This window comes from Eumetopias jubatus, unplaced genomic scaffold (genome assembly GCF_037043125.1).
Source record: "Eumetopias jubatus isolate StellerSeaLion01/CBP00866 unplaced genomic scaffold, mEumJub1_p1.0 scaffold_1, whole genome shotgun sequence".
NCBI classification, from domain to species: Eukaryota; Metazoa; Chordata; class Mammalia; order Carnivora; family Otariidae; genus Eumetopias; species Eumetopias jubatus.
Window position 1 is genome coordinate 199,861,405 of NW_028274807.1, and position 14,036 is coordinate 199,875,440.

A 14,036-nucleotide genomic window follows, 5' to 3' on the forward strand; every position below is an offset into this window, starting at 1 on the left:
GAATTCATGTTTCGTTTTTTTTTCTGATTCTTTAGTCTTAATTTTAATTTTTTTCTCTTTCCTTTTCAACCAATTTCTTATTTTATTAACTGTTTTTTTAAGTCTCTTACTTTTCATTTTTACAGTTTTTGGATGCAGTTTCTTCTAACAACAGACCAAAATACACCCAGATTCTAGTATATTGCTCTGTTCTGTTCACCTGTCTGATTATATTCTTTTTTTTTTAAGTCTTTTTAAGAATTTTCATCTCTGCAGTTACATTCTGTCCTTTCAGTGTGTGTGTGTGTGTGTGTGTGTGTGTGTGTATACAAGTTTTTCTTTCTTTACAATTTTGGGATGTCGTTTCTTCTAACAGACAGACTAAAATACATCCAGGACGTAGTGTGTTGCTTTGTTCTGTTCACCTGTTTATACTCTTTCTTTTTTTGTTTTGTTTTTTTTTTTGTCTTTTTCATTTTTACAGTTATCTGTTCATTGTATTTAAGTTGATTTTTGTATGTAAATTAGTTTTTCTTTCTTCACAATTTTGGGATTTAGTTTTGTAACAGACCAGAATACACACAGGACCCAGTGTATTGCTCTGTTCTGTTCACCTTGTCTGATTATATTCTCTCTTTTTAAAATTTTTATTTATTTATTTTTGGTTTGGGTCTCTTCTGATTTGTTTAGTGGGTATTTCTCTGGGGCTGTTATTGCCATTTTAGTATTTTGTTCTCTCGTTCATCTATTCTTCTCTGCACAGAATAACAAGACGGAAAAACTCACCTCAAAAAAGAGAACAAGAGGCGGTACTGACTGACAGGGACCTAATCAGTATGGACATAAGTAAGATGTCGGAACTAGAGTTCAGAATAACGATTATAAAGATACTAGCTGGGCTTAAAAAAAGCATAGAAGACTCTAGAGAATCCCTTTCTGGAGAAATAAAAGAACTAAAATCTAACCAAGTCGAAGTCAAAAAGGCTATTAATGGGACGCAATCAAAAATGGAGGCTCTAGCTACTAGGATAAACACAGCAGAAGAAAGAATTAGTGATATTGAAGACAAAGTGTTGGAGAATAAGGAAGCTGAGAAAAAAAGAGATAAACAGCTACTGGATCACAGAAGGAGAAATCGAGAGATAAGTGAATCCATAAAGCAACACAATATTAGAATAATTGGGATCCCAGAAGAAGAGGAAATAGAGAGGGGGGCAGAAGGTATATTGGAGCAAATTATAGTGGAGAACTTCCCTAATTGGGGGAAGGAAGCAGGCATTCAAGTCCAGGAGGCACAGAGAACCCCCCTCAGAATCAATAAAAATAGGTCAACACCTCGACATATAATAGTGACGCTTGCAACTCTCAGAGACAAAGAGAAAATCCTGAAAGCAGCTCGGGACAGGTTTGTAACCTACAAGGGTATAAGTATTAGACTGGAAGCAGACCTACCCACAGAGACCTGGCAGGCCAGAAAGAACTGGCATGATGTATATATTCAGGGTGCTAAATAAGAAAAATATGCAGCCAAGAATACTTTATCCAGCAAGGCTGTCATTCAAAATGGAGACATAATAAAAAGCTTCCAGGATTAACAGAAACTAAAAGAATTGGTGATCACTAAACCAGCCCTGCAAGAAATATTAAAGGGGATCCTTTAAGTGAAGAGAGAGCCCAAAAGTAACATAGACCAGAAAGGAACAGAGACAGTATACAGAAATAGTGACTATAGGCAATACAATGGGGCTAAATTCCTATCTTTCAATAGTTAACTCTGAACTTAAATGAGCTAAATGCCCCAATCAAAAGACACAGGGTATCAGATTGAATAAAAAAGCAAGACCCATCAATATGCTGTCTGCAGAAGACTCATTTTAAACCCAAAGACCCCTCCAGATTGAAAATGAGGGGGTGGAAAACAACTTACCATGCTAATGGACATCAAAAGAAAGCTCAGGTAGTAATACTTATATCAGACAAATTAGATTTTAAACCAAAGACTGTAATAAGAGATGAGGAAGGACACTATGTCATAATTAAAGGGTCTGTCCAACAAGATCTAACAGTTATAAATATTTATGCCCCTAACATGGAAACAGCCAATTATATAAACCAATTAATAACAAAATTAAATACATCGATAATAAAACAAGATAGTAGGGGACTTTTAACACCCCCCTCACTGAAATGGACAGAATCTAAGCAGAAGATCAACAAAGAAACAAGGGCTTTGAATGACATACTGGACCAAATGGACTTAACAGATAACATTCAAAGCATTCCATCCTAAAGCAACAGAATACACATTCTTCTTGAGTGCACATGTAACTTTCTCCAGAATAGATCACATACTGGGTCACAAATCAGGTCTCAACCGGTACCAAAAAGTTGGGATCATTCCCCACATATTTTCAGACCACAATGCTTTGAAACTTAAACTCTCACAAGAGGACATTTGGAAAGAACTCAAATACATGGAGCTTAACATCCTACGAAAGAATGAATGGGTCAATCAGGAAATTTAAAGAATTTAAAAAATTAATGGAAACAAATGAAAATACAGCTTTTCAAAACCTTTGGGATGCAGCAAAGGTGGTCCTAAGATGGAAGTATATGACAATACAAGCCTTTAAGAAACAGGAAAGGTGTCAAATATATAACCTAAACTTAACAGCTAAGGAAGTTGGAGAAAGAACAAATAAAGCCTAAACCCAGCAGGAGAAGAGAATAAAGATTAGAGCAGAAATCAACAAAATAGAAACCAGAAGAACAGTAGAACAGATGAAAGAAACTAGGAGCTGGTTCTTTGAAAGAATAAGATTGATAAAGCCCTGGCCAGACTTATCAAAAAGAAGAGAATGGACCCAAATAAATAAAATAAATAAAATCATGAATGAAAGAGGAGAGATCACAACCAGCCCTAAGGGAACATGTTATGGGCAACAATATGCCAACAAATTAGGCAGTCTGGAAGAAATGGATGCATTCCTGGAGAGGTATAAACTACCAAAACTGAACCAGGAAGAAATAGAACACCTGAACAGACCCATAACCCGCAAGGAAGTTGAAGGGGTAATCAAAAATCTCCCAACAGACAAGATTCCGGGGTCAGATGGCTTCCCAGGGGAATTCTACCAAACATTTAAAGAAGAAATAATGCCTGTTCTTCTGAAGCTGTTTCAAAAAATAGAAGGGGAAGGAAAACTTCCAAACTCTATGAGGTCAGCATGACCTTGATCCCAAAACCAGACAAATACCCCACCGAAAAGGAGAATTACAGACCAATATTCCTGATGAGCATGGATGCCAGAATTCTCACCAACAGACTAGACAATAGGATCCAGTAGTACATTAAAAGGATTATTCACCACAACCAAGTGGGATTTATTCCTGGGCTTCAAGGGTGGTTGAACATTCACAAAGCAATCATTGTGATATACTGTATTGATAAAAGAAAGGATAAGAACCATATGATCTCTGAATAGATGCAGAAAAAGTATTTGACAAAGTATAGCATCCTTTCTTGATTTAAACTCTTCATGGTGTAGATAGAGGGAACATACCTCAATATCATAAAAGCCATCTACGAAAAGCCCACAGGGAATATCATTCTCAGTGGGGAAAAACTGAGCTTTTCCGCTAAGATCAAGAACATGGTAGGGATGTCCACTGTCACCACTGCTCTTCAACATAGTACCAGAAGTCTTAGCCTCAGCAGTCAGACAAGAAGAAGAAATAAAAGTCATCCAAATCAGCAAAGAAGACAGATTCTCACTCTTTGCAGGTGACATGAGACTCTACCCCCAAATTGCTAGAACTCATACAGGAATTCAGCAAAGTAGCAGGATATAAAATTAATGCACAGAAATCAGTTGCATTTCTATACACTAACAATGAGACAGAAGAAAGAGAAATTAAGGAGTCTATCCTATTTACAGTTGTACCAAAACCCATAAGCTATCTAGGGATAAACCTAACTAAAGAGGGGCACCTAGCTAGCTCAGTCGATTAAGTGTCTGCCTTCTGCTCCCGTCATGATCTCAGGGTCCTAGGATTGAGCCCCAGCTTGGGCTCTTTGCTCAGCAGGGACCCTCTCATCTGCCCCTCTCCACTGCTCGTGCTCTCTCTGTCTCAAATAAATAAATCTTAAGAAAAAACAAAAAGCCTAACCAAAGAGGAAAAGGATCTGTACTCAGAAAACTATAGGACACTCATGAAAGAAATTGAGGAAGACACAAGGAAATAGAAAAACGTTCCATGCTCATGGATTGGAAGAACAAATATTGTTAAAATGTCTGTGCTACCTAGAGCAGTCTATACATTCAGTGCAATCCCTATCAAAAATACCATCAACTCTTCACAGAGCTGGAACAAATAATCCTGAAATTTGTATGGAGCCAGAAAAGACCCAAAATCACCAAAGGAATGTTGGAAAAGAAAATGAAAGCTGGTGGCATCACAATTCTGGAGTCTAAGATGTATTATGTAGCTGTAATCATCAAGACAGTATGGTACTGGCACAAAAACAGACACATAGATCAATGGAGCAGAATAGAGAACCCAGAAATAGACCCTCAACTCTATGGTCAACTAATCTTCAACAAAGCAGGAAAGAATATCCAATGGAAAAAAGACCATCTCTTCAACAAACGCTGTTGGGAAAATTGGACAGCCATATGCAGAAGAATGAAACGACCATTTCCTTACACCATACACAAAAATAGACTCAAAATGGATGAAAGACTTAAATGTGAGGCAGGAATCCATCAAAATCCTAGAGGAGAACACAGGCAGCAACTTCTTTGACCTCAGCCACAGCAACTTCCTGCTAGACACGCACGTCTCCAGAGGCAAGGGAAACAGGCAGAAATGAACTTTTGGGACTTTATTAAGATAAAATGCTTTTGCACAGCAAAGGAAACAGTCAACAGAACCTAAAGACAGCCGACAGAATGGGAGAAGATATTTGCAAATGACATATCAGATAAAGGGCTAGTATCCAAAATCTATAAAGAACTTATCAAACTCAACACCCAAAGAACAAATAATCCAATCAAGAAATGGGCAGAAGACATAAACACACATTTCTCCAAAGACATACAAATGGCCAAGAGACACATGAAAAAATGCTCAACATCACTTGGCATCAGGGAAATATAAATCAAAACCTCAATGAGATACCACCTCACACCGGTCAGAATGGCTAAAATTAACAGTTCAGGAAATGACAGATGTTGGCGAGAATGTAGAGAAAGGGGAACCCTCTTAACACTGTTGGTGGGAATGGAAGCTGGTGCAGCCACTCTGGAAAACAGTATGGAGGTTCCCCAAAAAGTTGAAAATAGAGCTACCTTATGACCCAGCAGTTGCACTACTGGGTATTTACCCCAAAGATACAAATGTGATCCAAAGGGGCACCTGCACCCCAATGTTTATAGCAGCAATGTCCACAATAACTATGGAAAGAGCCCAGATGTCCATAGACAGATGAATGGAAAAAGAAGATGTGTGTATATATACAGTGGAATATTATGCAGCCATCAAAAATATGAAATCTTGCCATTTGCAACAATGTGGATGGAACTAGAGGGTATTGTGCTGAGCATATTAAGTCAATCTGAGAAAGACAATTATATGATCTCACTCATGTGGAATTTAAGACACAAAACAGGATCATAGGGGAAGGGAGGGAAAAATAAAGACAAAATCAGAGAGGGAGACAAACCATAAGAGACTCTTAATCATAGGAAACAAACTGAGGGTTGCTGGAGGGGAGGGGGTGTGGGAATGGGGTAACTGTGATGGTCATTATGGAAGGCATGTAATGTAATGAGCAGAAAGACTTCACTGGCCACACGCCAGTGGCCAGTGGGTGGCCTCTAGAAGTCCCTAGAGCCTCTACAAAGGAACACAGCTCTTTAGCTCAGTGAGAATCATTTTGAATTTCTGACCTGCAACATTGTTAAGATAATAAATTTGTGTTCTTTTAAGCCAGCAAGTTTTTGGTACTTTGTGACAGCAGCAATCAAAAGGCTAGCCCAGACTGCTAACTCCCTTCTTGGAACTGGAAATGACACAGAACCCAGAGAAAATAACAAAAACTGTGAGGAACCCCCAGGGGAGACAGAAGGTAGATTCCAGTCTGGGAGGTAGTGTTGACAACTTGGAGCAGAAGAGGCTGGATGTACTGGCCAAGGGAGACTGTTACAGTTCTGCCTTTTTCTCTTCCCAGTGCTGCTGCTTCCCATCCCTTCCACACCCTGAAGTCTCAGATTCCAGTGAAGGGAGATAGCTTTTGGAAAAGAGCAGTACTTCCTTGAATTTGCCTGAAGGTTAGATTCTCTCTGCAAAGTCTGTCCAGTGGCCAGTGAGCCCAGAGTGAGATTCCTGAGGTACACTCCCCTCCCTACTCCCCTAATAGTGCCAGACACTCTTCTAGATACTGAGGATACAGCAATAAACAAAGTTTCTGTCCTCAAGGAACAGTAAATAGACAAGAACTACCCACTCGCCCAATGGTTTATAAGTACTGTGGGGAAAAAATCAGGGAAGAAAATCAAGTGCTAGGCTTTGGGAAGGGGCAGATTTGAATAATGGTGATAGGGAGGCCCCTCTGAGGGTCACAAAGGAGGTGAGGGAATCAGCAGCGGTGGCCATTCTGAGGCAGAAGCAGGCTTTGTTGAAGACTGGCGGGAGTTTGTTGGGACTGGTGCCAGGAGGGACGGCAGGAGGGTTCGGGGGACGGTGGTGGGCCATGTGAGACTCTGGATTCTAGCTGTACCTCTGGGGGAGGTAGGGAGTTCATTGGAGGGGGTGCAGTGACTGGAGGAGTAGTGGGGTCTCACCTGATGAACAGCACATGGGGAGCCATAATGAGAAGCTGACAAGTGGTATAGTCTAATGAAAGGAAAATGGCAGATTGACAGCCTGTGCTAGTGGGAGCATAATTCATGTTCCGAGACTCCTGGGAGGATGGAGTAATCATAGTGAATATCATCAAGGAAAGGAAGTGGGTACATGAAACAGGAATAGGGAGGCATACTTGGGAACACAGAATTCAGGGGATGGGTTGTGGTGTTAATGGATGTAGCTGAAGACTGAAGAAGTTGGAAGTCAGGTTTAAGAATTCTACAAGGCGTTAGGAGGGATAAAGAGATGAAAGGTAGGCAAAGCAAAGTGCTGTGGAGCATGGGGGTAGAAATGTCAACATTTGTGTAATAGGAATCTCAGAAGCAGAGAGGAAATGACCGGAAATTCTACTAAACTGTTATTTAAAAGTAAAGATGAAATATTTTTTTCCTCTAGCATAGCTGACCGTGGAAGGTTTTCCACACAGAGCTCCTGAGTGGAGGAAGTACTTTTAGAGTCCAGGGACACGCAGTAGAATCCATAACATGTGAGAGAGCACACACTTAAGGAAGTGTTTTGTTGGCCAGAAAAGCAAGGGCTTTGGGACTTTGGAGTGAGCAAAGATTTCTGACACAAGACACAATGCCACAAACCTTGGAGGAGGAAATGGATAGAGGGGGTGACTGACTTTTAAGAACTTCTGTTCACCGGAGAGTAAAAAGGCAAGCCACAGGGTGAGAAAAGATATTTGCAGTACATACGTCTGACACAATGCTCATATCCAGAATTTGGAAGAAACGCCTCCCAAGACAGTAAGAAAAAGTTAGGCGACCCCATTAGAAAAGGGGCAAAAAATCTTTAACAGTTAATTTACCAAAGAGGATATCCAGATGGCTAGCAAGTATGTGGAGAGGTGTTAACCTCTGCAGTCATCCAGAAATGACAAGTTAAAACCACAACACAGTGCTTCCGCACACCCACCAGAATGGCTGTGAAAAGGTTGGGCAGTAGCAAGTGATGTTGAGGTGTGGAGCACCCTGAATTGTTGGGCCCTGCTGATAGGGCATATAAATTGATGTGGTGATTTTAGGAGATTTGGCAACCCCCTTACTAGAGGAAGAATTATGTGCATATTCTACAACTCTGCGAACCACTCCTAGGCATACAGCCAACAGAAATACGTCTCATGTTCACTTAAAGATATGTGCAAAGATGTTCACGACAGCACTACTTGTCATAGTCACAAACGAATTAAACCAGATGTCCACCAAAAATAGAGGGGATAGGTACGTTGTGGTGTATTTACATGGTGAAAGTCTTTAGGGACCCAGCAGTGTTGAGTTCATGAACAATGTTGAATGAGAGAGGCCAGAAACAAAACATGACATCCTATGTTCTCTTGATACCAAGTTTAAGAACAGGCAAAACTTACCTATGGTAGTGGTTAGCTGTGGGAAAAATCATGACTGAAGGGAGCATGAAGAGGACACTTGGGGTCTAGGGCTGTCCTGTTTCTGGGTCAGGGCACTGGTTACGTAAATGTATTCATTTGGTGCAAATTTCTTGATTTTTACTTTCATGATTTTTGTATTCTCTATGTAGTACTTCAATAAAAAGTTGAATAATAATAAGAAAGGTGTAAGAAAGCAGCCTATATCAGTAACAGTCCAGAAGTTAATTCTGGGTAATCCCAACATGGAAGACAAGTGAGGAAACGGGAGGAAGTACAGAGCAGAGAGAGATGGGAATGTGCTGAACTCTTTCTCTATGGGGAAATGTAGATAGTTACAAGTCTAAGTAATTGATGGGGAAAAATAAAAATAGTTAGAAGCCCTGATAAGTTAATGGAGTAATTGCCAGAAATGTAAAAATAGAACATACATCTTTGGAATATGCTATGTTGATTAGGAAAAGTTTGATGGCAATTAAGGAAGATAGATGCTGGAGTCTTTCTAAGAAGAATTTCTGAGGTGGGCAGTCCAGTGCTGGTATCATTAGAAACCCAGCCGCTCTGTCTTATTCTACTGTGTGCAGCTTCTACTTCAAAGGTGCTTCTTCCCTGTTGATCTGGGATCCTGGAGCTGCTGTGGTTACACCTGCATTCAAGTGGCAAGGAGGAAGAAACAGGAGGGACATAGCCCTTCCTTTTAAGGAAATTTCCCAGAAATCATACATAAAACTTCCCTTTGCATCTCTTTAGCCAATGATATGACCATACCTGGCTTCAAAAAGGCAGGAAAATGCTTTTTAGCGGGGTTGCAAGGTGTCTTACTACAAATTGGGTTTCTTGGGGTGCCTGGGTGGCTCAGTCAGTTAAGTGCCTTCAGTTCAGGTCATGATCCCAGAGTCCTGGGATCAAGCCCTGCATCAGGCTCCCTGCTCAGCAGGAGAGTCTGCTGCTCCCCTTCCCTCTGCCCTTACCCTGCTTGTGCTCTCTCTTTCTCACTCTGTCTCTCAACTAAAATCTTTAAAAAAATAAAATAAATAAATAAAATTGGGGTTCTTTAAGGAAAAAGGGCAGAATAGCTTATTGGGAGGCAAAACGGGGGGGGAAGGCAACAAACCCCCTTTTTCTTCTCTACCAGTACTTCTTGCCCCACTACGTGTGTGTAGGTTTTTCTCACACCATGCAGTTCTCTGACACCTGCTGGGTGTTGTACAATTTCACTCAATTCTGGCACAGTCTCCCTGGAAGTAGCATCAGATCCCACAGGTTAAGGGCTCAATCCCATCAGACTGGCCCACTTTAGATCCCAGTTCCAAGTCCAGGTTGTTGCCTGTGCTTTGGATGACCGGCTATTAATCAGAGGTTCCTGTGACCCCTCCTTGGACTTGATAATTTGCTAGAACAATTCACAGAACTCGGGAAAACAGTTTACTTGCTAGATGACCAGTTTGTCAAGAAAGGCTATAACTCAGGAACAGTGAGATGGAAGAGGTACTAGGTGGGTGTAGGAAAGGGGCGAGTGAGGAGCTGCCCTCAGTCATTCCACCCTTCTGGCACTTCCAGTTTTCACCAACCCGGAAGCTCTCCAAAATTCCCATACTTTAGGGATTTTTGTGCAGGCCTCTGTAAGTAGGCATGATTGATTAAATCATTTAGCCATTAGTAATTAAACTCAGATTTCCAGCCCTTCTCCCCTCCCCAGGGGGTTGGGGGTGGGCAGCTGCAAGTTCCAACCCTCTAATCCCATGGTTAGTTCTTCTGGCAAGCCCCATCCTTTGTGACTTTCCAAAAGTCATTAACATAAACAGAGGTGGTTGAAAGGGGTGTGTTGGAAATAAGACATTCCTTTCACTTTTATCACTTTGAAGCTATTTCAGGAACCAAGGACAAAAACACAGGTATAACAAAAACTCCCAACACTCATCACTGAGGAAATTACTGAGGGACTGTGTACCAGGAAGTTTGGACAAGACCAAAATACATATTTCTTATTATTTAAAAAAAATACATATTTCTTTTTTTTTTTTTTTAGATTTTCTTTATTTATTTGACGGACAGAGAGACAGCCAGAGAGGGAACACAAGCAGGGGGAGTGGGAGAGGGAGAATCAGGCTTCCCGCTGAGCAGGGAGCCCAATGATGCGGGGGCTCGATCCCAGGACTCTGGGATCATGACCTGAGCCAGAGGCAGATGCTTAACTGACTGAGCCACCCAGGCGCCCCCATTTATAGTTATTCTAATCACTATTCAAGCTATCCTTAATTCAGCCTCCTTATCTCATGTTTTCTCACCCCAAGATTTTGTTTATTCATTAGAGAGCACAAGCAGGGAGAGGGGCAGAGGGAGAGGGAGAAGCCGGCTCCTCACTGAGCAGGAAGCCTGAAGCGCAGCTTGTTCCCATGACCCTGGGATCATGACCTTAGTCGAAGGCAGACACTTAACCAACTGAGCTACACAGGTGCCCCTTTTGATCAGATTTTCTTTAAAAAACAAACAACAGTTATATTTAGTAATGCATCATCTGTCAAGCAGACACAGGTTAACCTTGAGGGAGTGGTAAAATACGGCCAGTGAATTTGTCATCCAGGGGAAGTCATTGACTGGCCTAACCCATTTTTTTTTTTTTAAATCTACCTATAGAGTCAGTTTTACATGTGTTGTGGCTGGAGAACAGCATAAATTGTTTCTGTTCAGCTTTTTTATTAGTGAGGGCCACCTTGTAAATTCTGAACATTTTAAGACAATTTTCTCTTCTTGTGGATTGCTCCAGCCTTTGTGTTCGTGCTTCCAAGGTTTTCTGTAGAGCAGGCCTCACTTCTCTCTCTCTCTCTCTAACTCTAACTCCCTCTGACTTTACTAGCCTGAGGTCTCTAAGGCCTGGTTAGCTCTGCACCATGGCCCCCTTTTGAGGCTGCCTGTCCAGAGGTAGAAGAGGCCAGTGTTCCTGAAGTGGAGATGTGGGTGCACGCAGGTGAGGGTTAACAGCATTGTTGTGGGGAGAGCAGAGCTTAGGATGTTGTGAAGGCAGTGAGGATTCCAATAAGAGTTCATTATTATCTTTTTTTTTTTTTTTTAAGATTTTATTCTTAAGTAATCTCTACACCCAACATGGGGCTTGAACTCACAACCCCAAGATCAAAGTTGCATGCTCTACCACTGAGCCAGCCAGGCGCCCTGAGTTCATTGTTATCTTGATAATGCCAGGTGCTGGACTCTGGTTACTTGAGGTCATCCCTAAAGGGTAGGCTCATCTGCAGAGCAGCTTTCAGCCTGGAGAACATCTGAGAAGCATGCAGAGGTCCATGGAGCAAGGAGGGCAGGCATGAGTGTGTTACAGGGCTTCAGTCATGGGTTCAGGGCATGTTCTAGTTATGATTGGTAAGGACTGGACATGCCTAGAAGCAGGAAATGTCTAGGTAGAAAGCTACTGAGAGACCAGGGGCTTGACCAGAGTATCTTTTAAAGGAGCAGAGGAATCTTTCCTTGGAGTTGTAAGCTTCTGTTTTCAGAGTGTTGGTGGCATGAGACCCAGTGAGGTCTTGACTCACTTAATATGTACCCTCGAGCGTAAGGTGTTTCCCACCAATTGCCTATTTGTCAGCCTGCAGTGCCCCAGAATGTGCTCTAAAGCTGCCTGATGACAGGTGCCAAGTGCCCAGGCATTTCCCAGGTAGTCAGTTTTCTGCATAGAGGTCTTGCTTTTTGTCTCTCAAGGGTGGAGTTTAAGAAGAACTTTGTCTTGTGGCATATGGGTGGCTCAGTCGGTTAAGTGTCTGACTCAGTTTCAGCATGATCTCAGGGTCCTGAGATCAAGATAGCCCCCCCACCCCCTGCTCTGCGCTCAGTGCAGGATCTGCTTGTCCCTCTCCCGCCCCCTCTGTACCTCCCCCTACCTGCTCACTGGCTTTCTCTCTCTCTGAAATAAATGTCTTTAAAAAAGAAAAACTTTGTCTTATGTAAATTTTCAGGCATATAAAAAGTACTCATCATTGGGTTTCTTTTCGACTGGATTTACTCTGAAAACTACTGGCAGTGTTTTCTAGAACATTTTGAATAAATGTCAAAATTTTTCTTTGTTTTCTTTCATTTCAACCAGAAATGTCTGTTTAAGAAATTGACAGATCTTGGTTATGGCTTCTGTGGATTTTTGCCCTTTTGAGTTCAAAGAAATAGAATGTTACTAGTGAACAGTTAGTAAAAAGGGAAGTATTAGACTATACGCCTTGAGGTTCTGCACGTCAGCATTTGAATATCACTATCGTATAGTACCTGTCAACAGACCTGAGAATGGTATGCCCTATCAGACCAGCCTTGGGTAGCGACTTCCTGCCTGCATCACATTGGACAGGTTTCATATGTGTGCTGAAGTCACCTTCAGTGCCCTTGGTTCTGCCGAGTCTCATTTACAGAGGTATCTGGATTCTTGGACTTATTTGCAGCATGGGGATGAGGCTCTATGAAGCAAATGCTCTTCAGGATTTGAGAAAGGTGCATTTTCCTATGGGAAGGTGAGGGGCTGGGGAACCCTCTTTCCCTCTCTCTCACTGTGATGTCAGAGTGTGGAGCAGAACTCAGTTCCTGATGCCCACTTAGGCCCCTGGATAGTTTCCTGATGTCTGTCCACTGCAGGTGTGGGTGCAGGGTCATTCCTTATCTCTGCTGCCTTGTTTTGCTTTCTTGCAGGGAACCCTGGTTGAGACCAGATCCCATTAGATTGGGCTCTCTGCTGGCGCATATCGTAATCATTTTCTGTAGTCTAAAAATAACCCCAAATCTAGAAGGAAAATCACATTTGTACATATTCGAAACAAAGCAGAACGATTCACTTTCTTCTACATATTCTTATACAGATTTTAGTAGAAAATTAATAAAAATCATACCAGTTTAATATTTGGGACAGTGCTTGCATTTATTAATCAGAAAGTTGGTATAAATCTAAAATAAGATGCTATGAAAAATATTGAAATGTAAGTTTGAGACAGAGGTTACTCACATTTGATAAATTTGGGGAAGCAAAAGCAATTCTCCTTGAATACTACAGTGAAACCAGATTACCATTTTCCTGTTGTAGTGTACTTACAGCCAGCTGTTCATTTCGGGTCAAGTATTTTTGGGGATATTCATCTCTTACCGCCATTTTTCTGTGTCTTTCACTGGTAACTCTTATTAGGGAAGTTTATGATTTATAAATCAAGTCAGGATGCCCTAAAGATCAACTTTGTGGTTCATCCTACTGAGATTGGGTGGGTAACCATGTGATGAATGAGACCAGGAAGACCAGTTAATTTCTTGACTCATTTAAATAAAATTTATCTCGAAGTAGTATGACAGTAGGCCTTTTGCAGTTTATTTTAAATAACTGAATATGGAGAACATTTATTTCTTGGAAAGAGACCCAAGGCATTCAGTAGGGCTTGCTTTTTGCAAAAAGTCAGTAGCGTTGTCTCTGCTTCTCTCTCCCAGATCAAGCACTGCGCCTAGCAGAAATTTTCCTACCTCTCCAACATCATCAGCAAGTCCCTATTCCTCAGTGTCCGCCTCTCCCATTGCAAATGGTGATAGCACTAACACCTCTGGGATGCACAACTCCGGTGTCAGCAGGGGGTAAGAGCAGGCCCTTTCACTTGGCTTCCCTTCCTCCGGGTGCCGCCACACTAAGCCTAGTGGGATTAGGGTTCCCCGTGGGAACAGGCTGCATGTGTTTTCTCTCTCCATTTCATACCCGCCGTAAAGTATGCCTCCTACTTCTCACTTACGTTGC

General features: G+C 41.7%; 1 protein-coding gene across 3 annotated transcripts in view; it reads left to right on the plus strand.

Annotated features, from left to right (window-relative positions):
* Nucleotides 1-14,036, plus strand: part of USP4 (ubiquitin specific peptidase 4) — a 49,306-nt gene that overhangs the window by 12,279 nt on the left and 22,991 nt on the right. For 2 of the 3 annotated variants that reach the window (XM_028124284.2, XM_028124282.2), the window contains exon 7: nt 13,739-13,879. The exons of the other annotated variant lie outside the window; for it this stretch is intronic. In XM_028124284.2, the coding sequence (XP_027980085.2) occupies nt 13,739-13,879 (141 nt within the window). The remainder of the gene's footprint in view (nt 1-13,738; nt 13,880-14,036) is intronic. 3 annotated transcript variants of the gene reach the window in all.